Raw genomic sequence first — 21,965 nt, 5'->3', positions numbered from 1 at the left:
TTGAGATACATAATTATGATAACATAATGGTATTGAAAATAAAACTTTTTATACATTACAGTTTATGAGTGTACGCATAATTTTGAACTAAATTCCTTTTTTAAAATTATTTACTTTACCTACAATAAATTGTTCCCTTGAGAAAAACAAACTGCAATAATCACCGAATAAACTGTTTAGCTATGCAAGTATTATGAGTAATCTTGATAATGAAAATCGTATTAAGTATTTAAAACTTTCTTCAATAATAAATACGAAATATAAAAATACCATTTTTATTGCAAGAACTTCTAAAAGGAAAACATACTGGGAATGACAATATTGATAATATCAGCTATAATCAATAAAATAAAATACAGCATAGTTGCGCATGGTGCATATTAGAAGAAAAGAAGTAACCAAAAAGAACTATACATTTTAAAACTATTCCATACAATGCATTAGATGTACACGTTAATTGGTACATAATAGATCCGGATATTGGTAAAATTGTTCTGGAGCGTCCTCATCAAAATACCAACTACATCCTCCGCCAATGTCTAAACAAATAAACTTTTAAGGCTAGCAGAATGTCTACATATAAGGTTGTCAAGAATTTCAAGAGATAAACAAAAGGCAAATACTACAGAACCATTTCCTTCTACAAGATGATGATTGCCCAATCTCATTTGGGGTTCCTAAGAACAATGATGACTGAATCTCCACGTAGGAACATTTTGCTGATGAATCTATCCTTGTTCACTGGCTGGGCCTTTTTCTTTCCTTTACCAGTCTTGGGCACCTGATTAACCGCACAGATCATTAGATTGTGTAACAAATGCAAGGGAAGTTAATTTAAAAGAAAAACCATACCTCAGTCCACATCTCCCTGACATTTTCAAGAACCATGTTGCAGTGCCTATCAAAAGCTCTAACACGACCCAGAAGTTTTTTGTTGTTCCGACAATTTATCAATACCTTCAGTAAAGTTTAATTAGACACGATATACCTCTACGGCTGCACCAGAAAACAGTATATAATACTTAAAATGAACATATACCTGGGTATTGTTTTTAACACTCATCATCAGTACAGATAGTGGTCCAGTGTTGAACTCCTCTTCCTCATTCTTAGCCGCAGTCTGTAAAAGAAGGTATCTTAGATTGGCAAAGATAGTAACTCATGGATAGTCTAGAGCCCCTAAAAAATATTAACAATAAAGATTACATCATGAAAGCCAATCTCATACAAAAATGAGAAGAACAGGCAATAATATTGGTACAGAAGACATTGTTTGATCCATGTCATCATATGACAACTAATAAAATAGTAAAGAAAGGTGGCTGTTATATTAAAAGCTTCAAAACGTTACACATTAACATTTTACTAGTTGACAGCACAACATCCTACTTATCAAACAAATCTGACACTTTCTCATGACGCAACAGAGATTCAATTTGCATAAACAGATATATATTCAAATAAATACATTCAAAGAAAAACATATAGGGAACAAAAACAACTTTTGAATTCAAGGACCATACAGGCATACAGGCAAACACGCATGAAGGTTAAAAGAACTTACATCTTCCTCCATTGGCCGGCTTGAGAAGATAAAAAACAGAAAGAACACAAATTGTTAGTAATTGATGTAAAAAATGTGAAAAATATAGTAATAATAATGATGTCAATCCACAGTTGAAGAATTAGAGAACCATTACCTCATTTTGGAAGGAATGGAAGTTCAGAAACTCTTCAAATGAAGTCAAAACTGAAATAAGAGAAAAATATATATAAATCAAATGATAAATTAAAATGTGAATAGAATAAAACGGTAACATAAACCTAAAATAAAAGCAGAAAATAAGAAATACTGTAACGGAATAACAATAAAAAAGATTGGCAAGCCTCTTCAGGGTCTCCATTTACATCCCTCACGGACAACTCAGAAAAGTATATTTTTAGGGTTTAGGGTTTTCTGCCGAATTCTTTATGTTGTCCATTTTCTTAGCCTTTAAAATACACTGATTTGATATACTAATTTTTTAATTAATTTTTTAAGATATATTAATTTTTTTTAATATATTGAAATCAGTGAATTTTTAAGCCCTAAATCCTATAAGGGCCAATATGTCAACATCACTGTATTTTGATGGTTCACTAAAGGGACATCACCAAAAACCTAGAAGAGAATCTAGATCCATTTTTTTATCATCCTTATAGACTAGTTTTATTGATTTCAACTATAAAATCAGGAGGGATAGACTTCATCATTACTTGACAAAAAAGGCACAAGCAAAATGTGCAACTATACATGAAGTAATCAAATAAAAACTATTCTCTACAGCATAACTGAAACAAACGAATATTGAGAGCATATATTAGAAAATAAACATTAGAAAGCTCTTCAGTTCGGATATCCATATATTTTCCGCATAAAAAACTGAAGAACGAAAGTAATATTTTTCATCATCCTCAAAGGCTACTTTCACAGTGAGATCAATGAAAAAACCTATACTCTATAACACAATTGAAAAGTATGAATAGTGATAACATATATTAGAAGACAAACATATGAAAGCCTCTTCAGTTCAGGTCTCCATATTCTTCCACATAAAAAATTCAGGAGAACGAAAGTTATATTTTTCATCATCCTCAGAGGCTAATTGATTGTTTTCAAAATATGGAACAAAAGACTCGAAAGTTACAGGACAGGCAATTGGGACATACAACAAAATGGACCGTCCATAAATGAAATTGGGAGAAAATAATGTGCACAATAGACAGTTCACCCTCGACCTGATGGGGAATATTGAAAAAAACTTTAGAAAAGCCTCTTCAGTTCAGGTCTCCATACATTTTCCACATAGAAACATCAGTAGAACGAAAGTTATACTTTTCATCATCCTCAGAGGCGAATTAGGTGATTTCAAAATTCAATGCACACATTAGATTTTTCAAAAATCCCAGAAGCTACGACAGATAAATGTCTCAAAACCCTAAAAATCTCAGGTTCCCGAATTAGAATTTGAATAGTTTTTATTTTGTGTGTGTGAAATTGAATGCAAATGATGAAACACAAACGGTTAGAGAAACGATAATGTTAGCTTAATAAGACCCCCCATCGAAGAAAGAAGCATGTCCAGAATCAATTGCGGAAACATAGAAGAACAAACTTAGACACAGAAGCACATATCTCAAATAAACCACAAAGAGAAGCAAAAACAGCTTACCTTGATTCAAACGACGAAGAAGATCTGAAGTTGCGAAGCAGAGAGTGAAGGTGCAGACTCAGTTAATTTTATACTGAAAACCCTAACTATATTCCCTCGAATTTTATGGTTTCTGGTGAGGCTTTTACTTCCTCCACCCCGACAATTTCTTGACGCACCCCAAATTTTTAAAACGACTATTTTACCTTTCTATAAAAGTAACATGAGAATATATGTTTCCAAAATTTTTTAGAACAAATTTTTCGAAATTTTTGAAATAATATTTTTAGAACAGAATTTCTGGAACAAAATTTTCACGGAACATATCCTAAAACAATCTTGATTTTTGGAATAAAATTTTCGTGATGCATGTAATGTTTTTTTAATAAAGTACTCCACATAAAATTTATTTAGGAAATAACTAGTTTGGAATGTGTTTTTTTTCGTGCGGTGTAATAGTAAAGGATATTTCTATAAAATGAGTGGGGAGGGGGGTGCAGTGCAAAAAACAACAGCCTTAAGTTGAAACCAAACATAATTATATAGGCCCATATTCTTTCAGCCCGGCCCACTCTGGATGTCTTTTTAGGCTGTTACTGATTACACCTTCCTTTTATACTAAAACAAGAACCAAAATGAGTAACAACGCAAGGGAAAAAATGATAAAAAACCGAGGTATGGTGTAATTTACCAGCGCGGAGGTTGTCTATGTGCTTGTTTATGTTTGATAAAATAGACAAATTAGTGTTTTATTTTTTGCATTATTAATTTAATGTTATAATTGTTTACTATTTTAAAATTATTCATTATTTTTTTATTTTAGTGATTTTTTTATTAGACATTATAACTATTTTAAATTGTAATGAAGAATAAGAGTTTTTACACATTTTACTTTTAATTTCTTTAGAATTTATTGGATTACAAAGATTTATAAAAATAAAAAAAATTAAATTTGTAATTAAAAATGTGTAAGTACATAATAGTAATATTAAAATATAATTATTTTTTTCTTTACCATTTCACAACTTTAGCTAGTTTTACAAAATATTATTAATCTAGTTTTTCAGTTTTTAGTTTTCAACTAGTTTTTTTAGTTAATTATTCTAAACATAATGTGATGATAATTTTGCAAGTATAATCTATAGCAGTTAATAAAAACGATTATATGTTTAACTTCTTTTACATACACACTTTTATGATTTTGTTCTTAATGGATTCATAACGATATTTATAATAATTAATAAGGGAATTCAGTTTATAACTATTTTTTATATACACTCTTTTATGAGTTTACTCTGAATATTTTGATACCTATTTCTTATTATAATAACTAAATGCTTTAAGTGTTGTAACTTTCTTATTATCACGGACACATTCTTTCTTTCCTCTTGCAATAACACATATAATAACCAGAGAAAAAAGGGTCAGTAAATCAATGTAACACTCTCAGAACCCACAAAGAAAAAAAGAGAGAAAATAACAGGTACACTTCCCTTCATGCCAAAGAATTGATCTCAAATGCAACTTAGGAAAAAGGAAAAGGGAAACGCGAAGTAGAACCTCTTATAATACTGTGCTAAGCAAAAGAATTACTATTGTTATTATTATTATCAGCACTTATTAGAAAACATGACGTAAAAACAATTTCTCTGAGAACTGACCAAATTTCTTATTATAAAAAAAAAGAGGTATAAACAAATTACACTTGAATATACACAGAGATATACACACAGCAGTATTCTTTCTTACTTTCTCGGATTTAGTGGTGAGAAAATTCAACAGAGGAAAACAAGTTAGAAAATCTAACGTGCTGTTCCCGGGATGCGTATACTCGGTTTTCTTTAGTCCAGTGAAAATGTTCCATCGCAATACCTGTCATGCTCAACGAAGAAAGAACATAACAATTCAGGTTTTCAGCCCGTTTAAAGATGTTAAAACTAAAATACATGCTTCAGATTTAAATTTTGTTTGAAAATAAAATGATTTAAAGCTTAGAAGTTACTTCTATGCTAAAGTTTTTTGGGTAGTGGAATCTTGGGTTGAAATAAAAAAGGAATAGAAGTATAAACCAAAATTTTCTAACTCCTTCATTAAAAAAAAATCATTTAAAGAAAAAAATGTTTTCTCGAGAAGGATAGTAATTTGAGCATGGAAGTACACTATTGAGCAAACTAAAGATGGGAAACCAATAGCATACCTGTCGCTAAACTTCTCAACAGCATCTGAGGCATATAGAAGGGTTTCATTGGCTTTCTCTAGAACCATGTATAGCTCCTTCCCTCTCGTGACTCGAGAAATAACCCATGCATTATTTTTTGCTCTAATGCAAATGTCTAAATCTTTTTCAAAATTACACCTATCCAGTTTCGCTCTACTCTTTTCCAACTCCACCTCTTGCCTAAGCTTATTCATAGCAAGCAAGGATTCCTGCACAAGACATAAATAACGAACCAAGTTTAAAATTTTTGCAAGTCAGTCACAGGCAAATGAGAGCTCTGGTGACATGACTATTATAGTGCCGAACACAAAAAGGTGTCATCAGAAGCATGTTATGTTACAAATATATCTTTCAGTTTATAAAACTAATATCACATCGATTAAAAAACAAATCAGAAAAGGAAATCAGAACACAGTTAGATGCCAACACACACCTTTGTTAAAGTTGTAACTTTTGTTGCAGGAGAAGCCCTGGATACATTTCTATCACCATCTACCAGTAAGTAACGGTACCCACCAACGTGATATGCATTCTCACCGCCCCATCCTTTGGATAGCTTCTCTTCAACTTTCAATATCTTAAGTGATGCCTGATGTATTCAGCCAAAAGGGAAAAAAGATAATGATCAGAGAAACAGATACAGTTGCTAAATGTCCGAGTTCAATTTCATGCGCTTTCCAACTGATGCTGCACAGTGCATTATCAAACAGAGATTATCAGATCATCAAGCAGATCAAAGTAGAATCATGTTCAGTGATGAATATTTAGCAGCAGATAAAAAACTGAGCATTCAAAAATATTAAATATTAATTATTGGTTCAAAATAGTCATATAAGTATTCTGCTTGATGAGCACACGATAATACTTGTCTCAACGTCATATTTGTTGAGTAAAGCACCGGAAACTTTGGAGTTCAATTAATGATTAGTACAAGAAAAACAAGTCATACAATTTCTTTTCAGAAGTAGTATATTACCACCCTTACTCAGTCACCAATATCAACATCCATTTATGTATCTTCCTGTCCCTCATAGCTTTGTCTTGTCACATGAAGCCCTTATAGCAGGGTTTATTAATCCAAAAAAAACACAAAAAGACTATTATTATTCCAAGGATCTATATGTGCATTTATTAACAACTTTCCTCAATTACATGCCTTCATATATAATGTCTGATTTACACGTAAAGCAATAGAAAACTAAAACAGAGAAAACAACAGAATGCAGCTAGAATAAACTAGCAGAATAATCTATGATCCCTCTCTTAATGAAATGTTCTTTCATGTTTGAATCACCGAACACATACACACCTTGTAAGTAAACTAGGAACAGAATTCAATGATCTAGTGACCAAAAAATATCATAGTATTAAAGGCTATGCTTGGACCGAGAGGATCGAGTACAAAGGGAAATCAAAAAGTAACACTTGTCCACTCCTCTATGCTAGGAAATTCTTTTCAGTATAAGCGGAAAAGAATGGAAGTAGTAAACAGTAATTGCATGGGACATGCGTAGGAAAAAAGAGGTGCTGTCAATGAATTTTAACGTGCATGGATTTGAACTTGAACCCTAAATAATATAATAGAAAACACTAGAATGATATGGGTCAGTTCATATTATGTGCAGAAGCAACAGAGTCGTTAGGAAACAAAAAATTAACCGTATAAGAAGACTGACATTTTCAATAATTCTTTGCCTGACTTCTGCAACACCTTGCTCCCCATTAGGTACAGATGATACAGGAATCATAAGCATTAAAGTAAGGCTTCTATGCTGGTAAACACAGAGATACAGTTTCTCTCCTGTCTGTTGAAGCCAAACTGTTGGGGTGGCAAACACCCAAGTACCAACTTCTGCACCCCATAAATCAGTGACAAGATAACCATCTTTTCCTTTAGACCATTTGTCACTCTGTAAGGGCCTCACAACATGATAGTGGCCATCTTCACCAGAGGATATATCAGATGAGCCATAAAAACTTTCAGACATAGAGTTTGGATGGGTCATGTTAGACTCGGGGGCAGCATTGGATACAGTACTTCCTTTCCTTAAGTAGGACCAGGAACTTGATCCAGAAGATAGAGCATGGGGAGTCAACCTTAGCACCGCATATGTGAATAAATTTATGGTGTCATCCTGATAACATGGTCAAGGATGATTAAGTAACTTAATGAATGACCAATCCTTTTGTCCACTCAACTTCAATAAAAAAAATAATTGTAGTAATAAACCATACAGGAGATAGAGTTGTGGACACCAGCAGGTCTTGAAATAAAATCAAGGAGTAACAGAGAGTGTTCCCATCTGAAGATTCAAGCACCCTGACAAGGGACTGCAAAAACAAGAGAGAACAACATCAACATTTCAAACTTCCTTTTTCACAAAAACTTGCTGCAAATAGTCAGTAGAGTGATCACCCGATCCAAATGGTGGATTGAAAACGTACAAAATTCATAACACATGGAAAGTTAAAAACAGTATGGTAACACAAACATATACATCAAATGTAAATATTCAAGCATGTTTCATCTTGATCGACTAATTATTGATGGGTAATTGTTAAACATGAATTAAACCAAGTCTATTTGTTGGATTACATATCTTGACGTTCATGTACATTAAAATTTAGATAAATTTGACATTTATAGGTGTTTAGTATAATATAATAATGAACATTAGCTTACAATTTTTAATAATATATTATAAATTAAAAATAAGTGATGACATAAAGCATCACCTATTTTTCTTCTTGTGTCTAACTTTATAAACTTAATCTACGTTTTATAACATTGTAAATATGCTAAGACTTACAACTGGTGCGATAAAGTAATATATATGAATCACAATTGATAACAGGTGCAATAAAGTACGTAATTTCATCTTTTTCATTTCATATTTATACTTAAAATTGTTACTAATTTTTATCAACAAACACTAGTTAATGATTTCGCAGCGTAATTAGGAAGTTACAAAAAGATAAAAGGGTAAGTGGAATAAAAAGAATTAGACAAGCACAAAACTTCTGCACTAACAATTCTGTTCTTTGTAAAACTCATAATCCTATGCTGTGATCCAGAAACAGCATTGCTAAGTTAAATTAGACAGACAGAGAGACCAACTTAGACTCTCCCATATGTTTCTATGTATTTTAGTATAAAACTAAAACCCCACAATTTTCCCTCTCAAATGAAAATCCAAATTCTGAAGAAGCCTGTCATACTAAACTCAAATGTCCGTATTCCCAAAGAATAACAATAAAAACTAAAAGTATCACAGTATATATACACCCACACACTCACATGCAAACAGACTCTATAAACAACCAGGAAAATAAGATGAAAAAGGGTGAAGCAGAGAGACAGAGAAACAGTGAGGCAAATTGCAATATATGACCCCCAAATCAACTGCACACCCAAGGGCAGGGCAAATAGGAACATGTGAAATAGCTACAAAAAACTTAGAACTTAAAAACTCTAAAGCACTACCGCCCCAGTTTTGGAAAAATTTGGTAGTTTTTCAAACTACAACTTTAAATATATCTAACCTGAACCTCAAGTGCAGCCTCCCGACCAATTGTCAGCATCTGCACAGTTCCACGTTCCTTTAAGCAGTCACGGTAGGATGGTAAAAGAAGCTTTTTCCCCGCCTGAAAATCTGCCTCAAAGAGAAAATTCATAATTAAGGTTTGAGAGACAGCTACTTCAGCATCAGTCAGGTAGCACAGAGCAAAAGGAAACCGTTTGACACAGCAACTTCACCATTACCACAGCAGCAATTACCCGGAGACAGCTTTTTACATGCTGACAATTATGACTTACAATGAAATATTTTGAATCATAACTCTAATGAAAATATATTAATTTATCAATTTCATAGGCATGCAATTGTGTGATGACTTACCCATCAGATAATCCATAATAAAGGAATATAAATGTTGTCTTGTTAGTCCTCCACCAGGTTCCTTCTCCAGCATTTCTCTTATAGATCCATGAAACATTACAAAAAGAGAGTGAATTTCCTTTAGAACTTTTCTTAATGCATCATCTCTCCAGATAGGATCTGAATCATTGCTTTTCTCCACCACCTACAAGGTAACAACATCATATTTCTGCAAATTGTACATAGGTGAAGCAACATTGTGGCAAATGACAACATTTTCCCTTCAATAACACGCTCCTTAAGAAATTTGAATTTCGTCCAGTTAAATATTTAGCCCAGGAAACAAAAATGCAATGAATGAAATAGTCCTAAAAAGTATGAATTTAATTGAAATGTATTGACGGGGAAAAGTGGAAATGTTTTCTATACTTTCATTCAATCACGTATCAACATATATGATAAATTTGGAGAATTTTTATAATAATTACCTTAAAAGTCATTCCAATGGTGAACTACAAATGGTTGACAGTGTAAAAACTTTACATTAATATGTCAGTTAAACTCAAAAGGTACAAGATGAATTACATCTCTGACATTGCAAAATTAGATTGGATAATGAAGGACTCCATCAGATGGGAGCAATATCCCACTATTTGTATTAACAAAAAAGACTAATTTGATTCAATCTGATGAGCTAGCTTCATAAGTGTAGTTTAAGAAGCAATTAGTATTTCGTATGTAGTAATTGATGTAATCACAGAATAAACCTGAAAGTTGTGACCTCAGCATTAACAAACATAGATACCCCACAAAGATTCAAAACTATTATCTCTTGAATATTGTAGAGAAAGTAAAAGAAACCATTTCTTGGCGTGTAAAATTATCAAAAACTAACATACGAAAGAAAAATTGAAAATGAAAAAACGGACCATGACCATCCAGATATCAGGCTCTGCCTCGTGGAAAACATGAGAATGCCGTTCAGCTTCGATGACCTCGCAAGCAGCCTCAGGAGAGAAGATTCTGCGAATTAATTGGGACAAATGAAGGATTCAACGAGTCACGTCACCAATTACTTAATGTGTTAAATAATTTAAAAGCAAATAGACAGAGAGATGGATGATAACCTAACCTTGTGAAGGTGATGAGTCCTTCACTGAGGCCAATGACAGAGAGTTGCTTGGAGAATGGGAAGCCCGCGGGGAAGAAGAAGAGAATCTTATCAAGTTCTTGCCCCTCATTTTGGCCTCTCCTCAGATCAAAAATGCAAAATTGTATCGATTCGTTTGAAGGCACACCCATGGGTAAGTAATCGTAACACAATTCAGTGTCCTCCAAGAACCTTGTTTTCTCTCTCAAATCAACAACTAACAGTCAACTCAACTGAATCAACTGCTACCACTGAGTCTTCAACATGTGTCTCTCTTTGCTATGCAATGTAATCACATAAACAGAAGGTAATGTTTGCATTAATAATAAAAAAAAAAAAAACCAAGTTTACCAATAAAATGCACATACTTTGCAGATTCTATTTATAATTGTGGATATATCTGGAGTCTTGGTCAACAAGAATTACTTCGCAAATTCTTCTTTGGGTTTGTTAACTGATTCAATAAATGCACATAACTTAATGTTAGAGACATTGAGTTTAGTCTGCTAAACAGATTTCATAACTACGTTTTTGTTGTGTGAATTTTTTATGTTATGAAACTTGTTTTATTTATATAATTTAAAAATAAGTAAAATCACGTTATTTTTTAGTTTTATATACTTCATTATAAAAATTTGCACTTATACAAACATTTTGTGGTCTTAATCACCTCGTGCATTATTTTCTCTTTCTCTCTAACACACACATAATAGAAAGGATCTGTTTTTCTTCTTTTAAGAACCCGTGAAAAAAAAAATCTAATAAATATTTCCATCGTGAGTGCAATTTTGTTAATTTAAAGTGTAGAAAATGCACTATTGTTAATTTAAAGTGAAGTTAATTTTCATTTCAAAGAGAAAGTTATTTGCTTATATGACAAGATACTAGTTTCGTATTTTCACTTGTTTCTTATAATTGAAAGAATTCTCATACATTTATCTTTAGACGATCATACAAATATTAAGTGAATTTTTTTTTTTTTTGCATATATATCGATTAATGTTGATTTATTATCAAATTTTGGTTGAAAGACAAAGATTATGTTTATTGTTGACGTAGAATATGAGAAATTGTCTTTATTTTGTTCAACTTGTAAAATGATTAATTATTATCTATCTAAATATAAACGGTTACAACAAGATGTCAAAGATATTTCTAATGAAAAACAAACTAGTTGTATAAAAATATAACAACATTATAGTCGTAAGGTGGTTGGTGTACATGACAAGACTTAAAAGTTCTTTAGCTCAAAGTGTGTAGTCTATGGTGGAACATGTGCATGTGGTACAATCTATTGCTCAATGATAGGGATGGCAATTAGGGCCTGGCCCGCAGGCCCGCAAAAAAAACGCGGGGCGGGCCAGGATATTGAGCCCGCAGGCCCGTGCGGGCTCGGCCCGCATAGGCCCGCGGCCCGCGCGGGCCGGCCCGCAAGCCCGCATACAATTTAAAAAAAAAAAAAAACTTTTACTTGTGTATATTAATTACTTCTTTTATGGACTCTTGCATTAATATTTCAAATTCTTGTATAATTGGAAAAGACAAGTATTATGTAATTTTTAATGTGCTAAAATTTAAAGAATACATTGTGTATGACATAGTATGAATATGATGAAAATGTTGAATTATCAATTTATCATCTAATTCCCCAAAGTCTTTACTTAATTTTGTGAACTTCTTAAAGTTTCCCAATTTTTAAACATTGAAAGTTTTATCATAAAAAAAAAATAAATTAAAAAATTAAAATAAAAAAAAAGCGGGCCGGCCCGCGGGCCCGCGGGCCAACGTGTATGCGGGGCGGGCCAAAGTATGCGGCCCGCATAAAATGTGCGGGGCGGGGCGGGCCGGCCCGCGATATGCGGGCCTTATGCGGGGCGGGCCTAAACGGGGCGGGCCGGCCCGCATTGCCACCCCTACTCAATGACAATCTAAGTCAATGGTGATTAATCATGATAATATTTATGTTGTGAATTGACTTCTTTTGTTAAGAACATTGATGGTAATGTACTAGTGAAATATGATGACTAGTATATCTTGTTTGGAAAATGTTACTCAAGTTGTCAATAATTTGTACGATTTCCAATAATTAGATTCAACTAATAGTAATTCAACGACAATTCCTAATCTTTTAATGTCAAAGGAGACTTTTTGCGAAAAAATTGCAAATAGATTCGGAATGAACTAATATGTTGATGAGATTGAAGAATGTAACACTAAAAAGGATTATGAGTAGGGATGTCAACGGGGCGGGTAGGGTACGGGTAGTAGCTCCCCCGTACCCTACCCGCTGGATAAATATTCACCCCGTACCCGTACTCATATCCGTCGGGTATCTGTTATGCGGGTACCCGTCAATTTTTTTCATATCCGCGGGTATCCACGGGTACCCGCGGGTATTTACAAAATTATTTAAAGAATAAATATTTAATCATAAATTCAAATAAAATAAAATAGAATACATCATTGTCATAAATTTTAAATAAATTTCAAACAAACTCAAGTCCATACAAGTCCAAATAATTATAAAAATAAATATAATTAGTGTTTTGATCAACAAGCTCACTTTCTCCGATTGATCCCTAAAAATAATCAAATAATAAACCCCAACTGCCACGTGTCAACTATTCTTATTTTGATTTCATCATTTAACAACAAACATACTATAAATGTCACTGTTTATCTAGAGTTTGATGTATATATCCAATTTTAAAGAAGGAAAAGAGAAGAATGTCAAGGGGTGTACTTGGGAGAATACAACATACCAATAGTTGAAGCTAGAAGAATTAAGACCGAAGGAGATAAGATGTGCAACTTAGAAAATATTATATCATAATGTTTTCTACTAATATATATATATATATATATATATAAGGGTATTTTTGTCAATTAAAGTTTTACGGGTACGGGTATCCACGGGTACAGATACTATGATACCGTACCCGCCCCATTAACATGCGGGTATAAAAATACCCGTACCCATGGGTAGCGGGTATCCATTTTTAATATCCGTTTCCTACCCATTGCGGGTTTTATCCGCGGATACCTGCGGGTACGAATATTTTTGACATCTCTAATTATGAGTCAATTTAAATTACAAGAAAACTTTAAAAGAGTAGACTAAATAAAGTTAATGTTAAATTCTCTAAAGTAAAATTTTCTAAAAATTAAAGGTTTTTATTAGAATATAAAAGAATTTGTCAATGATATTTTTTTTAATACGTTGAGTTTTTTTCCCCTAGTATATAAGACTGATTTTCGTAAAGGAAATCATGGATACATCACTTTATTTGTGTATATGTGTATACGATATAATTTTATCATAAATAAATTTAATGTAATCCCATAGTTTTACATGAATTTATTTGAAAATAACGACAAATAATATAGAATCACTATAGAAAACTAAAATTATTGTTTCAAATATTTCATTTAAATCAGTAACAACTTTTTAATTTAAATCATATTCTTTAATGATTTTAATCTAATTATGCTGATGGAAACTTTTGCTCATCTCGTGATTGAATAAAGTTAACTAAAAATGAAGTTTTCTTCTTATTATTATATGAAAGGAAAATTATTTTTATTATATTTATGAAAACCCTTGTTATTGTTAATTGAGGATTACAAGTTTTCCTTCTTTTTTATGCATCAATTTGCAAATGTTTTGGGTAATTGGCAATAAATAGTCAAGATTTCATATAAAGGATGAAAGCCTACTCAAGAAATAAGAAACATAATAGGAGAATAACAAGGCATTTTTTAGCAACATTCATTTACACGCACTGGGTTTTCAAAAACCCTAGAAACTACAGTACATAAATGTCTCGAAAACCCTAAAAATCTCTAGCTGAGGAGTACCTTTTTTTGTATGTTAAATAGAATGACGAATAGAAATGACGAAAGTCTAAGAAAGAAGCATGTCCAGAATCAATGGCTAAAATACACATAGCAGAATTGATTCAGACACAGTCGAAGAAACCACGAAGAGAAGCAAAAGCTGAATTCCTTTCAGAGGAAGCAGAAGTCCGAATGTTCAAAGTGGAGAGTGAAGGGGTAGAGTCAGTTAATTTTAGTCTGAAAACCCTAATTTTATTCCCTTTTTTGAGGTTTCGGTTCAAAACCGAACATAGTTGGATAGGTCCGTATTCTTTCGGCCCGGCCCGGATAAGAAGCACAAGCAGCATACCTTGATTCACAGGATCAAAAATATCTGAACGTCATCCAACATTGAACTATAAAGAACCATAACGTGCATGTATATTATTTTATCTTTCAAAAATTTAAAATTAACAACTTTATTTCTTATTAATTGCAAATATTTTATTTCAGATAAGGTAAAATATTTGTCATGATTTAAATTTCTTTATTATATAAAACTACAAATTTTGGTTCCTAAAATTCATTTATGGTGAAGAAATAATACTCATTTTTGAAATTTAAAAGTTTTGTGAGAAATCAAATAAACGATCAGACTTTTCACTAATCGCATACAGGATTAATAAGTGCTACTGAGAGTAAAGAGAGATTTTGATGAGCAATGAAGGACAAAAATTTGACCGTTGAAATGATGATTATGTGGAAAGTTTATTTATACTATAAACCACTGTCCCTGACCTAAAGATTAATTTTATAATTTACACATGAAAGACAAAAATAAATAAATAAATTCCAGTTCTTAAAAAACAGTGTTTGTTCACATTCTGACAATTGAATGTCAAAACTCGCTTCCCGTGAAGGCTTTTATCACTTCGAACTACCACTTACGGATAATATCAAGCGAGAAATAATAACTAAAATATCGTATTTACTGGGCCACCACATAATTATATTTCAAGATTTTAAATAAATGATTATGTAAATAAATAAAGAAATTAGGGATTCCGAGAATTTCGGTTAAATTGGCGGGAAATGGGTGGGGGGCAGCTAGCGACTTTTTTGGGGTTTCCACTCTTTTCTACTCGTTGGGTCCCACATCACATTCACTCTGAACAAATTGTGACCGCACGATCACATTCCAATCCAACGGCACCACCGCGCTCACTTCCCGCCGATTGTACGGAAGCACTTCTTTGCAGGAAAAAAGAGGAAAGATAAACCATTTGGTTTAAATTTTCACTATATATTTAATTTAATTATTTTAATTGTATTATCTAACTTTTTAAAATTCTAAAAGCCACAATACCCTTTTTCCTTATTATTTCAATCCCTTCATATTCACATTCACAGTGATAGAAAGAGAGAGAAAGGTCTCTGTTTCTTCACTTGTTCACAAGCCGCAACTGCTACTGTGTAACCAATCTGAAGCCGACGAGATGGTAAGAGTCATGAAATCTATGTTCTTTGGACTCTGATTATTATGGGTTTTCCTAAAGTTTTGATTTTTCTCTTTGATTCCTTGTGATTTGTTTGGAATTAGTCTTGTGATCATTGAAGCCAGTTAAATTTCCTTGCATTTTGGATGAGTGTGATTCTTGCTGATTCCGTTTAGTATAAACTCACTTTGATCATTATCCTAATCTTTGTATCATAAATTTGGAGTAAGTTTGCATCAAATTTGCAAATTTTGTATTTAGATTAGGTTAGTTTGTTACTGCATCTTGAATATTGCCATTTGAGTGCCATTTTACGGTGGTAGGGTTGGATTTCTTGGAGAGAGTAATATGCTGTAAAGTTGTTGAGGAAAGATCACCATTTTGATCCTTGATTGTTGAACTGTGTTTTGCTTTTGAATTGAAGGGTTCTTGAATTCCTTTTGCCATGGATTTTTCAGGGGGGCGAGAATCTTTCACCCAAGGAAAGGAGTAGAGATTGGGTTGGAGTTCTTATGAACAGCACCTTTGGTTATTGTGATTACCACCATGACCTTCGATCTAATGAGAAGAACGTGTTCTGCGTCGACTGTGCACTTAGGATGTGTAGGCACTGTAAGGAAGCTCATTCCCTACATAGAAGGTTTCAGATTTACAAATATTCCTATCAGGATGTCTTCCGCCATGCCGAACTGCAGAAGTATTTTGACTGCTCTAAAATTCAGGTTCTCGATTCTTGATCACAAGATAGTAATGAATTCATTGGGGGTCGATTAAATGATTAATTTTATGCCGACTATGATCAATTCAAATATCTCCATGTCAATTTTGTTCATTTTTCCTATCTTCTGCTTGACTTGTTTGTCTCACATGATCTGATGAAAATTACATGCAGATTTTAAATTTTCAAGTGAATGATGACATGATAAAGCTATTCTTTAGTCCAAGTTAGCATTAATGATGTGATAACTTGTTGGATTTACAATGATCTAGTTCTCCATATGGGTTATTTCAATGAATGAAGTAGTCTAACATTGATTTTTAACCAATGAAGGAAGTATTCTATCATTGATTCCGGTTCCTGAAATCCTCTATCAGCTTTAACCAATTATATAATTGATTTTATAGAAATGTTATCTGCAAGATAAGCTGTTTAGTTTTCCACTGTACTCTACTTTTTTTATTGATCTTCATCGGTTATTTGTATATCTGACTCATTAAATCTGACAATCCTCTTAACAGTGAAGCTCCAAACATAATTTTCTTATCTGAAAACTGATTAATGAATGTAATTTTCTGCTTATAATGGTGTTGTGATTTGACAGACTTATATATCCAATAATGAAAGGATTGTGCACCTCAAACCTCGGCCTTCAATCAACAACAAATCTAAATCTGATCTAAGTCCTGAGTCTAAATCCAAAGAACCAAGCATAAGACCGAAAACTGGAGGCAAGTGTGAAGAATGTGGAAAACACTTGCAAGATGAACGTAACCGTTTCTGCTCCATTACATGCAAGGTAACAACCCTGTTCTGATACAGTGTTAAAATTTTGTTATTTACTCGTATATCATTTGTTGACCCCACAGTTATGTGCAATTTTTTGTTTAGATCGCAGTGCTTCCAGTGGAGACTGAAAACCAAAGTGGTAGAAGCATGCTCACTCCAAAATCTGAAGGCATTGACTTCACAATGAATGATAATCATAATTCAGAACCTGAGTCATCTATCTCTGAAGCTGAGCCATATGGGTGGGTTGAAGTGGTGAATTTCAGAAAGCGTCCAAGGAAAAGTACGCCTCAGAGGCCAGTCTTCGTTTTCACTTCATAGAAGATATCACTACTCTTGTGGTTTTCTTCATTTCTTCTCCTATTTGTTTTTAATTTTCCATTTTTGAAGAATAATATTTCTTGAACATTTGAGGGAAGCTCAACCCCGTTGTGCCCCATATTGGGATTAAAGTATATAACATGGGAGTTTGAGGTTCAGTTGCCATTAGCAAAGTAACTAGCCCAGCTTGTACAGGACAAGGGTAATATTCTACTAACACTCTTCGGAATACTACTACTTTCTGCAGAGTTTTCAGCGTCTTATTCTACTCCCTTACCACTAATGTTTAAGTGTATTGATAGTATAAAAGTTTCTTATGTTATCACTTAATAATGAATTATTATATTATTATATAGATAAAAAAAATACTCTTAAGCACTGTTTCTGTCGTAATGATACATATACATCTTGATTTTGTCTACACTTATTATACATGTTTTTTCTTTTTTCTTATCGCATTATATGATCTATAAATCTATTATTTTTATTCTCTTTTTAGGTTTATATTAAGTGTTGATATTTTTGTTTTTTTGTGTAATGTGTAAGTAAATAATTTTTGAACATGAAATGTTTAATATTGACAACTCATACCAATCAAAATCCTTTGCATTACAGAACAGTAGTCATGTTTCCAACTCCCGTTCTATTATGGGGTTGTGTGCATCATTGGAATTTGACCCCTTTGAATAGTTACTAATATTTCACCAACACTAGTCCTGTAAAAGTTAATGTCATTAATACAACACTAATGCTCTTTATTTATTAAAGGAATAGTTGGCTGGCTGGTCCTATAATAAATGACTCTTTCAACAAATCTCTATTATGATAATTTAAATATTTTTATTGTATATTTTTAATTAGTGTTCTTGAAGTATAACCTGTGTCATTTTCTGGTATTTGTGCTTCTTTTCTACTTGACAAAATAATTCAACAGTGACACTGTTTCCCCCTGCAGTGATAAATCATCCCAGTTTCTGACATACATAATGGAATGTTGTGTTGCGTCTATATAACGTGCTTTTAATGGTTATATTTTAAAATTGTTGCAATTTACTTTCAAAAATAGAATATGGTAAAAAAGAATTATGAGCATGAAAATGTGCTTTAGATCCTTTAAATTTTTTTGTATAATGAGGCATGTCCCCAGAATGGGCAAGCAAAAACTTGTGTTCATATTATTTTCTTTACACTACGGCAGACAAGAAGGTCGTTAAAGAAATAGGGTGGCAAAGATTTGGTGTCCCCACCAAAATAATGAACTGCAAACTCAAATCTTTAAAAATGTGAAATAAAATTCAGCCTATTAAGATTTTAGATTGATCAACTATACAAAACTTACATTATTAACTTAAGGTTAGAAGTGAAAGCATTCTCAGTGCACATTTTGTCACGATTCGAGATATTTTATAAATATTTTATATTTTGTAGTATGAAACTCTTTCTCGATTTTATTTTTAAAAGAAATTTTGGTTATTTTTGACATCAATTTTTAAACTATGTGATGTGAGATTCAAAACATTTTATATGTTGAATTCTGAAATTCTGTCATGATTTTATCTTTAAAAGAAGTTTTGAATATCTTTAACATCAATTTCTAAGCTATATGAGATTATTCAGATCTATCAAATTTTGTAACAATAATTAAGCATGAATTAATCACAGTTTAACCAAGCTGAATGGAATTAGAATTGTGAAATGCTTAGTTTGAAAGGTATCCCTGACTCATCACCTAGATTTGGTAGACAAAGCTGTTGTTTTCACACATTGATTAATTTGAATTTGAATGTAGCTTTAAATTGGGTAGATGGGAAAAGAAGAAATGTTAGATGAGAATGGGGTGTTATCTGAAATACTCAGAAGCAGTGACACATTCATTATGTTTCTGCTTTTGGTTTTGTTAGGTGGGTCTCAGACTTTTTTCTATTTTCAAAATCAACCTTTTATAAGCAAATAGATCTCTGGAGAACTCTCCCAAAAAGGAAAAATCAGCACAAAATTGGGTATTGAGAAAAGTTCAATTAATTGATAGATTGAAGACATGGTCAAAAAACAAGAGAAGAAACAAAAGACATGATTTTTTGTATAAAAATTGAATAAAAATAGTTGGTGTGCAACTTTTTGCACGATGTATGGGTCAAAATGTATGGCTTGTGGATGATGAATTGAAAGCTTTGTCGGAGAATACCATTACCTTCCACGTACCCATGTTTTCGAGACACTTGTTTCTAGTTTATACCTTAAAGTTGATGCATTTCAAACTACTGACATATTCTATAATGTTTTTATTTGTTGGAATACCAATTTATATAAATCTCATTTTTATCTAATGTTTTTATTTACATTTTTTTGAATAATGAAGTAACCTTATATTATAATTGTGCTACATCTATTAGGCTTCAAATATAACCAGAAGAAAAATGGTTTAAAATCAAACTTCGTTTTACCTTTTTTTTTTCTTCTTAATAACACATTATTTTGAATTGAAAATAAAAACGCCAACTGAAAGGCTTACTATATTAAAGTATAATATTATATAATTAGAGTTGATTACTACCTAATAAATAAAAAAGACTATTACAAATGTTAAACATTTGATTATATTATATTTATAATTATGATCATGGAAATAAAAAAAATATTATCAAAATAACAAATTATAAATTGACAATAATTATAAAAAAAATACAGCATATCATTTTATTTAATAATTTTGTAGTTATTTTAAATATTTAACATTTTTATAAAAAAAAATCAAATGTTAATCCAAATCAGATCATAAAACATTTAGTTTGACTTGAATTTTATATTAAATTAAAATTAAACCAAATTAAACTATATTTAAGTTTTATATTGGATTTCAATATTTTTTTAATATATATTAATCTAAATTAAAATGTTAACACCCATTTCATATATTAATAATTTATATTTTTTTAGTTTTCAAAATTATTGACGAATTTACATGTTTCTTCTATAATCTGTTATGATTTTTTAATAAGTGGTTCTTTTAGAGAAGTTGATTTATAAGAAATGTTTGAGTTTATTTTCACAAGATTTTTAGATTTAGCCCAAAAATTATGGTTCAAAACTTCCCAAAATTCTCCTATATTGCCCGTCTTGTAACTTGGCAAATTAGGTTTTCTTGTAACAATTAAATTGTAACGATCAAAGTTAACAAATGGAGATAGGGAAATTAAGGCATTAGTAATATTTTACAAAATTATCCAATAACAACGTATGTTATTTATTATCATCCTTGGATTATAATAATTTATTATTATATTGTTTTAAGAATAGGCGTGTATTACATTATTTTCTTAAAATAGTAGTTTCATTTCTAAACATGCATATCTCTCACAAACAAAGTATAACGTTACCCTAAAAGTAATCATAAATCTCATTTTGCTAAATAAATCCTTCCACAATAATACATTATTATGAATATTAAGAGGATTCCAATCTTCATAAACAAAGTTCATAAATAAAAAACAAAATCAAAACAAAAAAATAATAATAAACTTTTATTATAGCATGATTTTTGGAAGTGAATAAATTGAGAAAATATATTCTTAGTCTGGGTATGGATGAGTATCAAAATAGGTCAGATTCAACAGATTGACCCAATATAAAAAAATGGACCGGATCACGTATTTGAATCTGACTAAGTCTGGTCCGTTGGACTCGTCAGGACACAGGCTAGCCTGCCTGCCTATAATTCGAGTTTACCTTATTTTAATTTTTTAAGTTCGTTTCTTTCCTTTGCACCATTGTTTTAATAGTTCAATAGCTGGTTGTGAGCTTATGATGATTTTGTAAATCGGAATTTGTGGTGATTATTTTGGGAATTGGGTACTTTTTTCTTAATGGGAATTTTTTGTTGTGATGATTTATGGTTAAGATGTTTGCATATTGTGATTGTGCAAGACACTACTATTCTAATCCAGAATCAAACGCTGGAATTGATGATAGTTGAAGGCTTCTAGTTGGAGCTGTTCAGTTTGCTCCCTCACATGAGAGAAATATTGCATGCCAAAGCTAAAATAATTGGCCCATTTTTATTTCACTGTAATACTTTGCATCACGACTTCCCTTTCATTAAAGTTGGCTTTTCTATATATTCCACATTCTACATAAATCAAGTCCCATAAAAAAATTGCAAATTTAACAAAATGTGAAAAAGGCAGGCCAGCCAAGCCGGCCCAGAGCTACTGATCGGCGAGCCGGGCCAGCCTAATTCTGGCAAGCACGGGCAGTGACTAAACGGGCCGAAGCCAAACCGACCGTTTTAACATCTCAAAGTGTGGTAGGCTAACAAATTAAATAAGGCAAATAATAAAAGCTTTATGACACAGGGTAACAGTACTTCATGACATGACTTTACAGACCAC

The 21,965-nt window shown here is 32.0% G+C and overlaps 3 protein-coding genes and 3 non-coding genes across 6 annotated transcripts; 1 reads left to right on the top strand and 5 right to left on the bottom strand.

Annotated features, from left to right (window-relative positions):
• Positions 1-395: 395 nt before the first annotated feature.
• On the bottom strand, positions 396-3,419 carry LOC114176409 (uncharacterized). Its single transcript, XM_028061449.2, has 6 exons — positions 3,213-3,419; positions 1,701-1,750; positions 1,565-1,583; positions 1,040-1,120; positions 853-957; positions 396-781 (listed from the first exon to the last, which is right to left on the bottom strand). The coding sequence occupies exons 2-6, from the start codon at positions 1,703-1,705 to the stop codon at positions 665-667; spliced, it is 327 nt and encodes a 108-aa protein (XP_027917250.1). The 5' UTR covers positions 1,706-1,750; positions 3,213-3,419; the 3' UTR covers positions 396-664.
• LOC114180057 (small nucleolar RNA Z159/U59) lies at positions 2,381-2,462 on the bottom strand. Its single transcript, XR_003603632.1, has one exon. It is a non-coding gene; the product is annotated as a small nucleolar RNA Z159/U59 (small nucleolar RNA).
• Positions 2,560-2,642, bottom strand: LOC114180055 (small nucleolar RNA Z159/U59). The gene has a single exon (XR_003603630.1). It is a non-coding gene; the product is annotated as a small nucleolar RNA Z159/U59 (small nucleolar RNA).
• On the bottom strand, positions 2,812-2,895 carry LOC114180056 (small nucleolar RNA Z159/U59). The gene has a single exon (XR_003603631.1). It is a non-coding gene; the product is annotated as a small nucleolar RNA Z159/U59 (small nucleolar RNA).
• A 1,416-nt stretch (positions 3,420-4,835) lies between the features above and the next one.
• On the bottom strand, positions 4,836-10,732 carry LOC114176793 (vacuolar fusion protein CCZ1 homolog B-like). The gene is made up of 9 exons (XM_028061954.2): positions 10,420-10,732; positions 10,217-10,310; positions 9,309-9,492; positions 8,953-9,062; positions 7,645-7,740; positions 7,086-7,544; positions 5,843-5,998; positions 5,389-5,618; positions 4,836-5,063 (listed from the first exon to the last, which is right to left on the bottom strand). Exons 1-9 carry the CDS (start codon positions 10,587-10,589, stop codon positions 5,033-5,035), a joined length of 1,530 nt encoding a protein of 509 aa, XP_027917755.1. The 5' UTR covers positions 10,590-10,732; the 3' UTR covers positions 4,836-5,032.
• A 4,870-nt stretch (positions 10,733-15,602) lies between these two features.
• On the top strand, positions 15,603-17,825 carry LOC114176717 (protein RGF1 INDUCIBLE TRANSCRIPTION FACTOR 1-like). The gene is made up of 4 exons (XM_028061844.2): positions 15,603-15,752; positions 16,208-16,471; positions 17,072-17,266; positions 17,359-17,825. Exons 1-4 carry the CDS (start codon positions 15,750-15,752, stop codon positions 17,575-17,577), a joined length of 681 nt encoding a protein of 226 aa, XP_027917645.1. The 5' UTR covers positions 15,603-15,749; the 3' UTR covers positions 17,578-17,825.
• The last annotated feature ends 4,140 nt before the right edge of the window (positions 17,826-21,965 follow it).

This window comes from Vigna unguiculata, chromosome 3, assembly GCF_037176805.1.
Source record: "Vigna unguiculata cultivar grain cowpea cultivar isolate G323 ecotype 2 chromosome 3, ASM3717680v1, whole genome shotgun sequence".
Classification (NCBI taxonomy): domain Eukaryota; kingdom Viridiplantae; phylum Streptophyta; class Magnoliopsida; order Fabales; family Fabaceae; genus Vigna; species Vigna unguiculata.
The sequence above is the reverse complement of the archived record's forward strand: the minus strand, read 5'-3'. Positions and strand labels throughout refer to the sequence as shown.